The sequence below is a fragment of the Elgaria multicarinata genome, chromosome 3, assembly GCF_023053635.1.
Source record: "Elgaria multicarinata webbii isolate HBS135686 ecotype San Diego chromosome 3, rElgMul1.1.pri, whole genome shotgun sequence".
Lineage (NCBI taxonomy): Eukaryota > Metazoa > Chordata > Lepidosauria > Squamata > Anguidae > Elgaria > Elgaria multicarinata.
The window spans coordinates 16,641,949-16,659,020 of NC_086173.1; the positions used below are offsets into that span (position 1 = coordinate 16,641,949).

General features: G+C 44.7%; 2 protein-coding genes and 1 non-coding gene across 3 annotated transcripts; 2 read left to right on the plus strand and 1 right to left on the minus strand.

Annotated features, from left to right (window-relative positions):
* The first annotated feature begins 403 nt into the window (after positions 1-403).
* Positions 404-4,858, plus strand: RPL10 (ribosomal protein L10). Its single transcript, XM_063119421.1, has 6 exons — positions 404-512; positions 2,865-2,923; positions 3,194-3,301; positions 3,394-3,532; positions 3,881-4,043; positions 4,625-4,858. The coding sequence occupies exons 1-6, from the start codon at positions 490-492 to the stop codon at positions 4,778-4,780; spliced, it is 648 nt and encodes a 215-aa protein (XP_062975491.1). The 5' UTR covers positions 404-489; the 3' UTR covers positions 4,781-4,858.
* Positions 3,595-3,728, plus strand: LOC134397081 (small nucleolar RNA SNORA70). The gene has a single exon (XR_010025349.1). It is a non-coding gene; the product is annotated as a small nucleolar RNA SNORA70 (small nucleolar RNA).
* A 1,495-nt stretch (positions 4,859-6,353) lies between the features above and the next one.
* On the minus strand, positions 6,354-16,386 carry LOC134393927 (deoxyribonuclease gamma-like). Its single transcript, XM_063118956.1, has 8 exons — positions 15,979-16,386; positions 11,003-11,091; positions 9,558-9,644; positions 8,546-8,658; positions 7,625-7,737; positions 7,374-7,531; positions 6,672-6,768; positions 6,354-6,548 (listed from the first exon to the last, which is right to left on the minus strand). Exons 1-8 carry the CDS (start codon positions 16,117-16,119, stop codon positions 6,474-6,476), a joined length of 873 nt encoding a protein of 290 aa, XP_062975026.1. The 5' UTR covers positions 16,120-16,386; the 3' UTR covers positions 6,354-6,473.
* Between the last annotated feature and the right edge of the window lie 686 nt (positions 16,387-17,072).

Genomic DNA, 17,072 nt, shown 5'->3' on the forward strand with positions numbered 1-17,072 from the left:
TTGCCCTTTCCCCAATTAAGGGCGCAATCCTATGCAGACGGGGGGGGAGGGTAATCCTACAACTCGCAGCATGCCCTAGCTACGGCATGCATAGAATTGAGCCTTAAACGTCGAAGCTCGTCATAGCCCCTTGCCTCTCCCACCAGTGTAAAACAAACCCTCCCAAATCAAGTCGGACACCAGGGGGCGCCTGATGCCTCTCTAGACTTACTCTATGATCCGGCCTCTACGCGTCCTCTTCCCACCTAGGCTGCCGCGAGGACCGGCATCTATGGTCACCGCGTTGTCCTAGAGCGGCCCCATTGATAAGCGGCGCGCAGGCGCGTCCCCACTCTCTTTCCGCTCGGCGAGGTGAGTGTGGTAGTGAGATGGCTGCCGCGCGGCTCTGGCCTGCGGAGGCCGAGTAGGCCTCAGACACGGTCCCGTTTGGACCCTTTGTGGCCCGTGACTGACTGACTCTGTCTTTGTCTCTCTTTCAGACCCGTAACCATGGGCCGCCGCCCCGCGCGTTGGTGAGTTTTCCGTCCCACTGGGGATAGAGAGAAAGAACGAGGCAGGAGAAGGGAACGTGGCTGGCTGCATTGGGGGCGAGGGAAGGGAAGGGAGGGCGACGCCCGCCTGCCTGCCTGCCTGCCATAGCGGGACAGGGGCAGGGATGCTGCTGTAGAGGATCCTTCTTGATCTTCCGTTTCCCACTTATTTGTCTCCCAGACCTGGACTTATACTCCCAGTAGTCGTGGAGGATAAGTCTATCAATAGATACGAAGCACGACAAGCCCAAGTTCGCTGGCGGCGGTCGTCTTCATGAGTTGCCCACCGCGAGTGGTTGATCTCCTGTTGGGAGCCAAAAGGGTGGATGAGATCGGCCTTCCCCAACCTGGTGCCCTCCCGTAATCCCGTTGTACTCCCATACATCTGGAGCACACCAGGGTGGGGAAGACTGGATTAGAAGCACCCTTGTTACATCACATTTTTTCCGATTAGCAAAGTAGTTTTGTGGTGGTTGCCACCTTGCCCCCCTGCTCTAAGAATGTTGGGAGCTATGTTGAATTCGAAGAAGCCAGCATCCTGCTTCCAACAGTGGCCAGTAGCCACATAACTCTGAGAAGTCCACAAGCAGAGCATGGAGGCAAAAGCTCTCCTGTGTTCATCCTCACCACCAAGTATGTTAATACTTGGCATTTTCATATAGTGCGCAGGAGTGTTCAGAATGCTTTATGCAAACCTTGTTACCCTTAGGACTACACTAAGTTTAGGCCAGTATCAACTCCATGTTGCAGATGGAGAGTTGAAGTTGAAAGTGGCATTGCCTAAAATAATTTAGTGTGTTCATAGATTAATCAAAACTTCCTAATTTGTAGATTATTCTGTCAGCCATTTTGTTATAACAGATATTTGGATAGGTATTAACTTGAGGGAAAAGCCTGCTCCAGACATTATTCTTGGTGTTGGGTGTAATTAAAGAGAGAGGATGACTCAGAAAACCACATCTCCCACCTAACAAATTCTCTTCTCCCCACCCCGTACCAAAGTGAATTCTATTAGAATTAGACACTTATCAATTCAGTCTTGTATAATACTTGCTGGGACAATGGGGGTGGAGTAGAAACTGTTACTTCAGCTCACGCAAGCTGGTTTTCTAATCATAATGTAACATGAATGTAACAAAATACATCAAATACATCAAAACAAGGAGGTTCGCTTGGCACCTACATTATATGCTTTTAGACGCCAGGTGAAGACCTTTTTATTCTCCCAACATTTTAACAATCTATAAATACATTTTAACATGGTGTTTAAAATTTGTAATTTTGCATTGCTGCTGTTTTTATCTGGTTGAGTTTTTTTATTGTATTTTATATTATGGTTGTATACTGTTGTTTTATATTATGAATGTTTTTAATTTTTGTGAACCACCCAGAGAGCTCCGGCTATTGGGCGGTATAGAAATGTAATAAATAAATAAATAAATAAAACTGGGCTCCAAGCTTACAAAATTGTGGACACTTAACTGTGGCATATAGTTACAGCTATTTGCCTTACCATAGGCTATTGTTTCCTTGCCCCAAATAACGTGTAGGGGTGTCACAGACTACATTGAGGGCCACCCATGCACTTTGTTTGTTTGTTCAGAATGTAGTGAGAATTTCTGAGCATTTGTAGAATATTTTACTATGCCACTTAATAGCCTGCAATCATTTTTGTGGGAGCAAATTCAATGAAGCAAGGGCACGGTTGTGAGGGAGGTCAATTCTGTTGCCGTACCTCTTCTCCCCCACCCAAAGTTGATCCGGCCAATAAAATAAGAACCTGTTCAGAAGACACACTAAGCCAGTCATTAAGCATTTTGAGCTAAATATTATGGCTTAGCCTGTCATGTGAACCATTCCTAACCATGGTGGCTAGATAACCACAGCTTAAACATGCTCACTAACCATTTACTGCAAGAGAGTTAGCCTAATCATGGCTTAGCATATTGTCTGAAGAGGCCCATAGATGAGTGTTTGTCGGCTGTTTAATAATGATTTGATTAATTATTTATTTAATCACTTACCTGGTAACCATAGGAGACAAAAAATTGCGTGCAGTGTGAGTGCATATAATTCCATGCAGGCAACTAAGTAGATTGGCTGCCCAGCATTCCTGTAGCAGCCCCAGTAGGCTAGTAAAATACTTTTGAAGGGTGGTAATTTTTGAGGGCTTGCAACTCAGGCCAGTTTCTAACCCACCCACCCACAGCATTCTTGCTTAACGCCAGTTAAATATTATCTTGGGTACAAGGGACAACGTTATCTATAGGCAACAAGGTATTGTGGCTGCAATTAAAAAAAATAAAATGTCCTCAACCTTTCTTCTTCCTGCAGCTATCGATACTGCAAGAACAAGCCTTACCCCAAATCTCGCTTCTGCAGAGGTGTTCCTGGTAAGTAAGATGGTGGCAAGCCAAGTTATGACTGGGATTTGTTTTGGCATAGGATGAATTGTAAATGATTTCTGAGCTTCCAGAAAGCAACATTAGATTTAACCTGAGGTGGGGCTGCCGGATAAGACTCAAAACAGCCTGGTCCAACCGTATGGCATATAATTTCGCCAGTGGCTTCTCCGCATTGGATAGAGAGTGTCAGAGAACTAGCCTCACTTACTTGCCTATGCCCTCATGTAACAGTGGCTGATGAAATTACTTTTTCTTCAGATCCCAAGATCAGGATATTTGACCTGGGAAGGAAGAAGGCTAAGGTTGATGAGTTCCCACTCTGTGGGCACATGGTGTCAGATGAATATGAGCAGTTGTCATCAGAAGGTAAGGAACACCCAACAACTCTTGCAACCTGCCCTTGCTGTCACTGTGATTATATGATCTGCTACTATTCACCATGTGCTTCTTCCCCACAGCTCTAGAGGCCGCCCGCATCTGCGCCAACAAGTACATGGTGAAGAGTTGTGGCAAGGATGGTTTTCACATCCGTGTGCGCCTGCACCCCTTCCATGTCATCCGTATCAACAAGATGTTATCATGTGCTGGAGCTGATAGGTGAGGAAGGGTTTAGAGACCCAGCTCTGATGTTAAACTTTGGAGGAGGTGTATGAGTGAGCGTGCAGTCAATTAAGCCGACCAGCCCCTGTTGCTATCAGCGGCTGGTGTGCACTGACTGCACACAGCAACTCCCTTGGTTGTGTACGTGCTCCGTTCCTTGTACAGAGTACCTTAAGGGACCTTGGGTACACCTTTGACTCTTCGTGAGGTGCTTCTCTAGACATAGCACTTGTGATGAGCTGACTCTATTCACAAAATTCCGCTAAGAGAGTTTGGCTGGTTGTGGTGTTGAAATCTAGAACAACCCTTGGTAGACTAAAATTTTATGCTTTTGTTTCTCATTAGGCTCCAGACTGGAATGCGTGGAGCCTTTGGTAAACCTCAGGGCACTGTGGCCCGTGTGCACATTGGCCAGGTCATCATGTCCATTCGCACCAAAGTGCAGAACAAGGAACATGTAATTGAAGCGCTTCGCAGGGCCAAGTTCAAATTTCCTGGTCGTCAGAAGGTAATGTGTATGGATGGGGCCTTACGTAAGAGTGTGTCTTGTTTTTGTGGGGTGTGGGTATAAAGGCATTGGGCCTGTTCAGCCAACACACTAAGCCATGGCTAGGCCACTAGCCCTTTTGCAGCAAATGGCTAGTCAGCGTGTTCAAACCTTGGCTATGTAGCCATAACGGTTAGGAATGGTCACACGACACACTAAGTCATGGTTCACACAACACACTAAGCCATAATGTTTCGCACAAAATGCTTAACCAGCCATGGTTTAGCGTGTCATGTGGTGCTGAAGGTAGGATGCAGAACGAGAGTTAAGTCTCTCAAATACTCTAGTGGGACCTTACGGTTCTTTTTAAAAAGCCGAGATAGCCGTGTTGGTGTCTTGCTGCTCATAACAAATTAATCCTTGGTGGAAGGTTCTTTGTGAATCTATTTTCTCTATATCACAGTGACTGGTGGTAGAGTAGTCTAAAGTTCAGAGCTGTTCATAATATGTAGTAGTAGCTGCTTTTAAGTGTTCATGTGTCCAGACCTTTACAAAAGAAATCCTGGGGTAATTTTCTGCTCTCTCCTCATTCTCTCCTCCAGATCCACATTTCCAAGAAATGGGGCTTCACCAAATTCAATGCTGATGAGTTTGAGGAAATGGTGGCTGAGAAGCGCCTGATCCCTGATGGCTGTGGAGTTAAATACATCCCCAGCCGGGGACCTTTGGACAAGTGGCGTGCCCTGCACGCAGCATGAGTGCCTGATCTATCCATACGTTGCTCCACTCAGTTCTTTTCTTAAAGGAAGATTCATGCAAATAAACAGTTCTATCTAGCTGCTGTGTGGTGGTTAATATTTGGGTGAGCTTGGGATTAATATAACCTTGAAATGGTGCTTTTTAATATTTTTTCCCCCTTATACTGTTTATGCCTACGTTCACAACTCTGGAATCCGTGTTAGATAATTGAGCGGTATATAAATATTGTAAAAATAATTTCAAAACTAAAGTTGAAGGTGCTTGTGAACCAATGAGAGGATCAGCAATCCTGTCAATGTCTCAAGACAATTCCCATAGCAGTCTATCCCTTAAAGGTTGGTCTTGTCACATGTGCTCCTAAGGAAGGGAGAACCCACAAAACATGCAGGGCAACATGATCAAATACAGAATTTGCCTGTGCTTTAGAGCACCAACTTTTTAAAATGAGAAAACTTGTCTCTGCATGGTTGGCTGCAAGGGAATGGCAGTAGAAAACAAGCAAGTGCATGCTGAATGAAGCGTGAGGAGAAAACAGGGATACATATACACAATATCACTGCACTTTTAGTACTTTCATGCTGTACAACCCTGAGAAGTCCTCCAAAATTATTCGGTTAGGCAAAAATCCGTTCTTCGGAAACAGGCTTAGATTTTTCTGGCTCTTGTAAGTAGGGCAAGTAACTGCACATCCCGCTTCAGTGTTGCCCTTAGTGGTACAGAAGCAGTGGTGCCCATTGGGATTTCCAGGAAGGGAGCAAAATCTAAAACCTTTCATTTCCCAGTAACCCAGAAGAAACAAGTATGACTGCTTCCGTGCTGCTGATGTCTTTCTCCTCCCTCGTACCAGCAATCTTGTGTGTGGCTGCCAATGCCTGATGCAGTCCTTGTTGTAAAATCTGGGTTTTCCCCTTGATTTAATTGACCTTTTAAGGCAGAATGTATATAAAGGAATGGATAATGTGTGGCTCTCTGGAGATAGATAGATAGATAGATAGATAGATAGATAGATAGATAGATAGATAGATAGAGATTTAAAATTTAAGCCTACAACTTCCAGCATCCCTAGCCACCATGGCCAATAGTGATGGATGATGGGAGTTGTAGGCAAAAACATCTTGAGGGCCAAAAGTTGCACACTTCTGTGTTACAGATGCTTTTGAGTTCCAAATGGGCATCGCAGAAACTCATTGTAACAACTCCCCATTCCTGGAAAAAAAACACATACAGTTGCTTTAGATCTTCAACTGAAATAAAACCAGAAAGCAAGCTGGGGGCTTGGAGGGAGTGTGGGGTACAGGGGCCACAATTGGGAAATCCCACGCACACACAAAGTACGTACTGAACTCCAGAACTAGATGAGTAGATTCCTGTTTGCCTGCCCTTGAACATAAGCCAGGAGTTGAGGGTCCTGAAGTCCTGACCACTGGAAAAATTTAAGCCCTCTCCTGTTTCTGAAACTTCCAACAGGTTCTGAATGCTATTTTGGCTGAAAAGTTAGCTTAAAATGCATGGCATAAATTAAACACCTTGTCCACTCTTAAAAAGTATTTTAATAACTTGAGAATCTAGCTTTACTTATCGTGGACCTATCCTGTCAGTTGCCTAAATGGAGGCACTGTCTTAGTGGTTGTTTTCTTCCCCCATTCCCTTGCTTCACCTTTAGTCTCGAGGAATAGCAGGAAGGCCAAAGACTTAGAGCTCCCGCTGGGCCTTGAGAGTAATCCGCAAGTTCACCTCCACAGGATAGTGATCACTGATTTCTAGGGCCTATAGAAATAATGAATGTGGGTTATCCAGGCCTCGTCCCATCACATTCACACCAGCAGCTTGTGCTGTGGGTGTCATGTGTTTCTTCTGAGTTTGTTGAGGAGGGAGCCCAATTGCACTCACCTCTTCTTCAGAGAGTCCAAGCGCTCGTGTGAAGTTGAAAGCCTTAGCTGACCTTGGCACAACAGCCCTGAGTAGCTCTTCACCATGGACTATGATCCTAGCAGGGAGGGACAGAGAGAGTAAGGTGGGAACTGGGAGGATTCCATTTTCAGCCCTGAGAGATGAACAGGTTCCTGTCCAGATGGGCCAACCTGTGTCACAGAAAGCAGGAGTTTGGGGCATGCCTGAACGGGAGCTGGGCCTGGCGGTGGCATCGATTCAAGAACACCCTCCCTGTCTGCTTCTTTAAAGACCTTTGGCTATTGGACAGTATAGAAATGCAATAAATAGTGTTGCATTGTTGTCTGCTCCCCAGCTCATCAGACTTAAAAGAGACAAAAGGCATGGGAAAGGTTGTGTGCTTATGTACTATAGTCTACAAGTAAAGGGAAATAAATGCTCCAGTCCAGCCCCATCCATTGGCCTAAGGAACAGGAGCCTCGTTCAAGCAAGAATAGCAATGAGGAAAGGTTAGCCTTGCCCAAAGAAACCTGTCTCCTTTTTTTATTACATATTAGCCATTTTGGGAGACAATCATTGTCTAATAATAATATGAATATACTTTAGAGGCAGGCTGGTGACTATGGGGTTGCTTTTGTGAATGAAGCAGAAAATTCCTTTGGAGAAAGGAGGTGGCTAGTACTGGAAACATGGCTTTGGTACCTGTCGTAGGCATAGCACGTCCGGTGGCTGACTGTGGTGTCCTCTTTGTCGCCGATGAGCCAGTGGAAGGCAAGGTGATTGCGCAGGTGGATCCCAGCCCAAGCGCTTGCTGGGATGTAGGCACCGGCAGCATTCAGGTCTCCCAGGACCATCACGTTCTGCTCATATTGTGGAGGGGGAGGGTTGCATGTGAGTATTCAATGGCTCATCTACTTCGCAGTATCCTCCCCACCACGTCCCCCATAACGTACTTCAGTTTTCCACCGTCGCATCAGTTCCATGCACACTCCAAAGAGCAGGTTGAGCTCCTGGACGGCTTCTCGAGGACTGGAGTGGTGTAAGAGTAGCACAAAGTCCAGGATGGCTGTGGGGGGTGACAGTGGTTCCAATGATTTATTTATTTATTACATTTATATACCGCCCCATAGCCGAAGCTCTCTCGGCGGTTTTCAAAGATTAAAATATTAGATTAAAAAGACATTAAAAATCAACATACAAAATTTACAAACAAAAACATAACAGCTAACGCTTAAAACAATTTGGGAGGGGAAGAGGGAATGGTAAAGTTTCCACCTCTAATTCTTTCTCTTCTTCCCTATGCACTCAACCCAACACACACAAGCTTCTTTCCCTCATCTTAGCTTCTGTATACATTTGTGATTTGCTTTACACGCCCCCCCCCCCTCCTCGTCTCTAATCTACCACATGCTCTAAGCACCACTAAAGTATCCAGGGCTATGTTTATGCTATAGGAGCATTTAAAACAAAACAAAACAATCCAACATATAATATGGCACTGGGTGTAGCATTCTTTTCTTTTTTAAAAAGAGCATGTTTCTAGTCCTTATGGCTGCAAAGATATACTTCAAATTACATATAGGAAAGAGTGACTGAAATTTCAGAAGTAGGATGGGTTTCTCTATAAGAAAGCATGGTCAGAGACAGGGCCACAGCACCCTGTATTTCTGTCTGTTTCTTCCCCATGATTAGCACAGCAGAACAAATTTTGCAAAACAATATTAGCCAGAGGAATTAGTGAAATGTAGTTAACTTACATAATTTATATTGGTTGCTGAATTTAGCCTTTCCTAGTCCAGAATTCTATTTTGTAATCTATGGACACATGTCCAGAGCTATCTCTTGGAGCCCCAAATGGAAAAATTGGGCTTTACCTGTGTATGAAGAGTAGAAGCGTGCAGCAAAGGGTTCCCTAGCAAAGACCTCAGACTCTCTGGCAACTTCATCCCCAAATTGGCACGAATCAGTAATTGATGCAACATCCGTCCTGTCAATCGGAAAAATAGGCAGCAGAAGGAAGGTGTGTTCAAGGAGGCTTCATAGCTCAGAAAGTTTTAAGTGTGGGAACTTCCCTTTAAATACTTGCTTTCATAGTTTGGTCCACTATATATGAAGGAGAACTTAGATCTGGGAGATATTAGTGTCTCGAGTGAGTCATACTCAAGCCCTAGTTCTTACTGAGATGGTGCAGCTTGTGTCTGGGTTTGCACCACTTCAAACACTGCTGGTGGGGGCTGTCATGACTGAATTTCATTCATTCATTCTCTTTCATATAGAGAGACGTATCTATATTCTGATTAACCTTGCCTTCACCAAGCCATGTTAATGTTCCATGTGGAGGGATTTTTTATTATTCAATCAGCAGTCTGAAGTGGTTCAACTCAAACACTGGTTTACATCTTCAGTGAGAACTAGGCCTCAATTCCCCATCTGTGTGGCCTAACAATAATGAGAAAGTGTGCTGTGTAGATGACAAAAAGTTGGACCTGTGCAGGATTTGAAATCCAGGTTTATATTGCTGCTCAGCCAGAAAGCTCACTGGGATGGGCTTGGGAAGTTAAGGACTCACACTGCCGTCTGTCTAACTGGCTTATTGTGAAGGTAAAATATAATAAATGTAGTGCAAATTTTAAATATGTACTATATACATATTTAAAATTGGTATATAGTACATATACAAATATGTGGCGACAGCCGACAGAAAGCTCTGGCGTGGGCTGGTCCATGAAGTCACGAAGAGTCGGAAACGACTGAACGAATAAACAACAACAAACACTATATAATTGGTTAGCAGTTTAGATATCCTGATATTTTCTTGGCTAGAGTTGGATTTGGTTCTGGGGCTTCTAGTTTAATGGTGTTCCAGCCCCTCTCCCAAAAAAGTACCGATAGACAAAGACATTCTGCTCTTTGTAGCTGCCTCGCCCAAGCCTCTTGCTCTCCAGGTAGCTGTAGTGATGAGAAGAATCATACCTGCCAATAAAATGATGCCATGTTGAGACCCAACCGAGGAATTGTGTGAGGGTTCATTTCTTTCACATCTTACATTCTTAATATTGTGGCTGCTGCTGTTGATTACATTTCTATAATTGCTAAAGCTTCCTGGGTGGTTTACAAAACAAAACTTAAAGCCATAAAATACAACGCCACAATAAGATACAATATAAAAACCTTAAGTTTAAAACAAAATAAGAGTAAAAGCCAGCAGTGCAAAGATCTAAAAATGCATTAATATAATGCTTAAAACGGAAGGACTAAAAAGCCTAGGAAAATAAAAGAGCCTTTACCTGCCATTGAAAACATCACAGTGCAGGCACCAGGCAGGCAGGCCTCTCAGTGGAGGGCATTCTGCTACTAGGGTGTTACCACTGAAAAGGCCCTCTTTTTTATAGCCTTGCCTCATTCCGTAGGGGCACATGGAGAAGGGCCTCTGCCAGGTATATATGTAAGGAGACAATCCTTCATGTAACCTTGTCCCCAAGGTTATATGAAGGTTAATACCAGCACTTTGAATTGGGCCCACAGTGCTTTGTAGGTTAATACCAGCACTTTGAATTGGGCCCACAGTTTCCGGAGTGTTTTCAAAGGCAGCCCCACGTATAATGCCTTGCAGTAATCCAAAACCATTTAGGTGATTTAGAATATATGAAATAGAAAAACATGTGACACACAGATGCTATGGCTGGTCTACACACATAGAAGCAGGGCTGTCCCAAGACATTTTGCTCCCTGAGGTAAGACAGGTGCATTGTACCCAAGGATGGCCAAGTTTGCCCTCAATGCAGAAAATCCCACAAGCCCATCTCCCTGGCAGTAAAAATACAATAATTAATTAAGGATGCAATCCTATGCATGTTTAAGCAGAAAAAAAGTCCTACAAATCCCAGCATTTCCTAGTCAGGCATGCTTCCCTATCTAGCTGGGGAATTCTGGGAGTTGTAGGACTTTTTTCCTGTCTAAACATACATAGGATTGCACCCTAAATAACTGGCAATATGCTGCCCTTTCATAACACCCAAACTCAGCTGCCCAAGGTGGTCACCTGAGCTCGCTCTACCTGATGGTATGGCCAGCCTTTGAGAATGAGGTGATAGAATCCAGAGCTGGCACTTCTGACTGCAGGTGGGGAACATGGCTCACCCACCTAAAACACCCTGTGAATAAAAGCACACTAGCACATCAGGGATGACGATTCTAGCGCACCTCATTCATCGGTGTGCTACTGGGCCAGCATTCACAAAAGGGATTCCTCCACCTGTAGTGGCTATGACCATTATATCGCCTCATGTACATAGATCAGGCCTATGGTCGGAGGAGACATCTGCTGGTACCTGTTCAGCTCCCACAACAGGGTCCGGATAGCTGAGCCCTTGGAGTCGCGCACCTCTTGCACGGCAGAGATATCACAGCGAGAAAGGATCTAGCAGGAGGGAGGAGAACAGTGGGTGGTCAGAGCCTGAAGCTGGAGACAAGGTTTCCTTTGCTGCTGAGGTGCTGTGGCCACTGGTCATCATTGCCCTGACCAGGCCGGCTGCTCTGAAGCCAAAAGGGAGAGTGTGGGTAATGCGACATGAGGGAAGCCAAGAGATTGTGTCTGCTTTAATGTCGCATGTCAACCATATGTCCTTTCTATCGAAGGCTGTACAATATTCCCCTCACGATATGGGGACAGGAGTAACCATATTGATGGACAGCAGCACGAACATGCAGACCAGGGCAGACATGTTTGGACACATGGCGAGGGCCCACACTCCAGTAGGGGCCCACTGACAAAAGCCCCCTGAAGTTGTCCCCCTTCTTCACCATGGCAACCTGCTTGTTTACTTCCTCTCACTCTGGCCCAGACAATGATGGAGGTGTGAAGGAAGGAGCAGCAGTTGATGCTATTGCCTGCTTGCTCAGACTAATACGAGGAGAAGCAACAGGAACTCCACTGAGGGAGGGAACACACTCTGAGAGTATTGTTACGCTCTTGCAGCCCAGTCCTGGGAGGGGTGGACTTGCAGGGGTTTCAGCGCTTGCTCAGACTTCAGTTTCCTAGGAAGGCATTGAAGACTTGTGGTGTTTCCTTTATGAAGGTTTATTTAGATTGTGTTCAGGCCTACAACAACCCAACTCCAAGCAAACCCTGCTTCCTCTCAGAGGTGCTCAGCAGATCTCTTTGCAAGACAAAATCCGCTATCCTTTTGTGTCATATTCAGACTTCCCCCAGCTTCATTTCCTCCTAGCCCCTTCGGCCTTGTAGAACAAAAAGGTTATCCATTTTAGAATTAGTGTATGTGTGTGGGTGTGGGGGATCCTCAATCTCTTTTACTCAGAGACCCCATAGGTAATTCAGACTGACTCCAAACAGTCTGCACAGATCCAGAGCATAGGGGAAGAGGCTAGAGACATTACCTCTCTGGTTTCTGCTGGAGTCCTAAGAACTGCACCAGAATGAAAGCATAGGACGCTGAGAGAGATGAACTGCTGCAGGGTGAGTTCTGCTTTAGGGAAATGGAAAACACCTGGTTTCCAGAGTGGTTGCTTCCAGAGGCCCTTCAGAAGCAGCAGGAACAGCCAGAGCAGCCTCTGTTAGAGCCTTAGGAGCGTTACCAAAAGAGAGTGGGGCATGGAGAGATCAGCTGTTGCAGGTTATGGGAGATCTGATTGCTATTTCCTTCCCTCACCACGCTGTTGGCTGGCTATGTTGTTTGTCGATGCCTTGATTCATTGGGAAAGTGTATTTGGTGCTGGCTTAGGCATGGCTGATAATTAATAATGGATATAACATTTTGATCATGGATTTTGCCCATTTTGTGCTGAATTTGAAATGGTGTTGGTATTAGTGAAATGAATTGTTTGGGTGGTGGTTGTTGCGTTATTGGAACCTGTGTATCAATATGCATTCTTGTTTGTGTTGTGAGCTGCTTTGAGCACATTTTGTGGGAAAGTGGCATACAAATTCAGATGATGATGATGATGATGTCTTCCCGCTACATTGCCAAGGGGTCAGTATTTGCTCTCAATCAGGGATGAACAAGGTCCTCCAGATGTTTTGATCTGCAACTCCCAACAGCCCTAGCCAATATAGCGAATGGGGAGGGGTCATGGGAGTTGTAGGCCAAAACATTTGGAGAGCCACAAGTTGCCCATCCCTTTCCTATTGGGAGGGGGGGTCTAACAGTTCTTTCTTGGCCTTGGTAGTACAGTTATTTTTATTTATTTTTATTTCTAAATTTAATTTTTTTAATATATCTTTATTTTTAAATAATTAATTGATTGATTACATTTCTATACCACCCAATAGCAAAAGCTCTCTGAGCATTCAGAACAATTAAAATCACAAATGTATCATAAACTACAATATAAAATTTAAGAGCTCAAAATTGCAATATAAAAATACAAACCACACTGAAACCTAGCAGCAATGCAGAGATTTTAAATTTAATGGCAGATTTAAAACAACAGAGCGAAATGACTAAAATGTCTGGGAAAATAATGTCTCAACCTGACACTAGGAAGAACATATGTATAAGGTGAACATATGGAAAAGAGGACAGGGCTCCTGTATCTTTAACAGTTGTATAGAAAGGGAATTTCAGCAGGTGTCATTTGTATGTGTGCAGCACCTGGTGAAATTCCCTCTTCATCACAACAGTTAAAGCTGCAGGAGCCCTCTTTTGTATCTGGTCACTCTAGTATAGCTCCTGCAGCTTTAACTGTTATGATGAAGGAATCTCACCAGGTGCTGCACACATACAAATGATACCTGCTAAAATTCCTTTCTCTACAACTGTTAAAGATACAAGAGCCCTGTCCTCTTTTCCATATGGTCACCCTACAACACATAGGCACCAGGTGAGCCTCTCTGGGAAGCTCATTCCACAACTGAGGTTGCACACAACTGAGTAGCTGCCCACCTCGTTTCTTTTGGCAGAGGCTACTGAAGAAGGATTGTTGAAGATGATCTTGGGGTCTAGGCAGGAGACAGTCCTTCAGATAACCTAGCCCCAACTCATTTATTTGAATCAGGCAAAAAATGGACTGGCAGCCAGTGCAGATGGAAAAGTATTGGCATAATATGATCATATTTAAATCGCATTCAAGCGTGCGCCAAGACCTGCAGGCTGTGAGGGGTCAGTTGGGTTCCTGAGAGGAATGCTAGCAAGCCCACTCCTCTCTGGCATTTCCAATGGTCAGTGAGCTTCCTGCTGGTCTGGGGCCCTTGCTAGGGGCCCAGCCATACCAACCACTGACACTAGTGGACCCAGACAGCAAGAAAGGTAGTCAAAAGGTGTTTTGGATCTGCTTTCTCTTTATATTTTGGCCATACTTATGTGTCTTTTTCTGCACCCAAAAAGTATTAGGGCTGCGACCCAATTGAATGCATTTTAATCAATTAATCATGTGTGTGTTAAAGAGTGCAATCCTATGGTCCCTTGAAGGGGAAAATGTACCACCTGCAGGCTTTAGAGGGACTTGCATTAAAAATAACCATTTAAAAATCTGCTGCCTGTTTAATTGGGAGCACCTCTTTTGACAATAAATTTTAAATACTTTCAATCTGAATAACTAATTAAACACTGCAACCCTAGAGAACCCTAGCTGGCCTCAGCACTTTTTGCTTTCTAAACTGAGATTAATATTAGGGTTGTCAACATTTTCTTCTTCTTCTTGTGCCTTAAGAAAACAACCTTGCACACAGACATTTCCGGGAACAATTTCCCCCACCCCTCTATCACCAGGTAAGGAAGAGCTTGGATTGCTGATTGTTTCTTATCAAGCTGTTGCTAAAGGCACACATGCAGGACCAAGTTAAAAGGTGGTAGCAGGCATAATATTAGCTTACTGGAGACTGGGATCAGGACTCAGTGTGAGCAGGGATACCATTTAGGCCAGGCAGTTGCACTTTTTCCCCACCACTGACCCCCAAATCTAGCCCAGCTGCAGAATTGTTTGGGGGCAGCAATGTTTTCAGCAATTGTTTTCGGGCAGCAATGTTTTCAGCAATGCCAAAGAAGCTGTGTGCAATTGGGGAGGTTTTAGCCTTGGATTGCATCCAGTTTCTCAGATGATGGAAGAGTGCAAATCCTGCATTGAGTCCAGCTGCTGTGAAATCTTCTAAGCATCCTTTGTAGGATTGCAAGACATCCTGGTCTGTGCACCTTTACACACTGCTGCAAAGTGTCTTAGGCCAACCCTGCCCAACCAACCACCTTTCCCATAAGATTATTCCTTAGGAGCACCTATATTTCTGACCAGCTCATGGACTGTACGTATTGAGTGACCATTAGAAAAGGTTAAGTAGTCCTGTGTTTTGCTTAAGAGATGACTGCTTAATATGTGATAACATAGAAGCTGTTTTATACTGTCAGATTGTTGTTTCATACAGCTTAGTGGGAGGTGTCCAACATCATATGAGCAGTCTTCCACATACAGAATAAGATTTCCCACCCACCCCACCTCTCATACCTGCTCAGGAGGGTTTCTTGGAGGGCACATTCCACCAGCAGTGTCCATTCCACTGGTAGACAAACACAGTTGGATATAACCCCAGAGTAGGAAACCTGGTGCTTTCTAGATGTTTTGGACCATAACTCCCATAATCCTCAACTATTGGCCATGCTATTTGGGGCTGATGAGGGTTGCAGTCTAAAACATCTGTAGGTCACAAGATTACCTATTGGCACACAGGGGGTTCAGGCAGATGGGGACTTTCCCTATTCCCAGTCCTTCCTGACTATGCTTGGGATTGAATCTGGGACCTTTTGCATGCAATGCATGTGAGACAGTATAAAGTAGCACCACATGCTCTTAAAATGTGCTACATATTTGCAATTAAACCTTAAGGTTAATATATCCAAGAGCAGGCCTTTGAATCTTACTGTGAATCAGGTTCTTCCTCAACCGAAATGAGACCTCTGTTTAAAATGTCTGTTAGGTACAATGTCCTATATCTCCCATCGTATGGATTGTTTGCTACTTTTCCTTTCCTACTCTTTGTTCATATTCAGTTATTTTTGAAGGCCAGGCTTCCAGATAGACATAAACTCCTATCAGCCCAGCCAACATGGCCAACGGTCATGAATGCTGGGAGTTGTAGTATAACACATCCAGAGGGCACTAGGTTGAAGAAGCCCACACATAACCTACACTTGCAGCCTACTGAAGAGGACAATTGGGTGCAATGTTTTTGCTGCTGAGCAGACCCCGTTGTCTCCAGATCCCTTCGGTTGGAGATACATAGTTTCTTGCAGGGCTGAGAGCCGGCACTCTCATTGAACAAATGTAGCATGGCCTCCACCTGAACCATTCACAGACTCACCTGGACAAGAGCTCCCATGACCCTCTGATTTGCTGCCTTGGCTCTTCCAAAGCTGCGTATGTTGAAAGCACAGATTTTGAAGGTTGCAACCACAAGCTGCAGGCCCAGCAAGGTAAGCAGGAGGGTGAAGGCTTGTGCCATTGGCCCCAGTGTATCCTACATGTCCTGGATGTATGTAGTGAGCTGATCAGGAGGAGAACGCTAGCCCAGAGGGTCTATATTGCTGCATCAGCAGCTGGCCAGGCAGGGGAGGATGCAGGCCTTTGTGCTCACTGTTGAGTTTGACACGTGACAATCTAGCAGAGAAAGTTCTGGGCCACACCAGCAGGCTATCATTTGCTGAGGGAGAATGAAACCCCAGAAATTAGACCTCCACTTTCTCCTCCTTACTCTCCATTTGATTCCCTTGTCCTTTAGTCATAAATCATCCTTCACAATGGGCTTGTTTCATGGAGCCTCGGACATTTTCTGGGAGCAGCCCTTGGTCAAACGTTTTCTGAAAATCTAATTAAACCACACAGGGCAGTTCTTTATCAATTCATACTTTTATTGATCCTTTCTGTTTTTTTCTGTTGGGAACATTGAAGCACAAGTGCATGGCACAGTTGAGGTTGGACTGGTTGTGTGTCTGCAGGACCATCGCATGCAGAATCCTTTAGAGGAACTTTGTTGGAAATATTAAAGCAAGGTGTAAGCCTTGCATTTTGTGCTCTTTGTTAATGGCATTATTAAAACAATTCTAAGCATCCCAAGAGAGATCGGTGGCAACAGATGCAGGTGTGGGGGGAGGGGAATACAATCAGTTTAACACACACACACACCCATGCCACAAAGAACTAACCCACAAATAACAAGGAGTGATAGTGAACAGGAGAAAGTACAAAGCAAGATGTTTTGCAGAAGGTCCTGGGTTCTTTATTACAAACCAGGAACCTTGCTGAGAGCAGTTCAAACAGCACTGGCCTAATCTACACCAAGCAGGATATAGCGCTATGAAAGTGGTATGAAAGCGGAATATAGTATGTGTCAATGGGCCCCAAGAATTGTCAGTGCACTTCAATACTGCTATAAAGCAGTAGTGTGGCTCCTGCCTC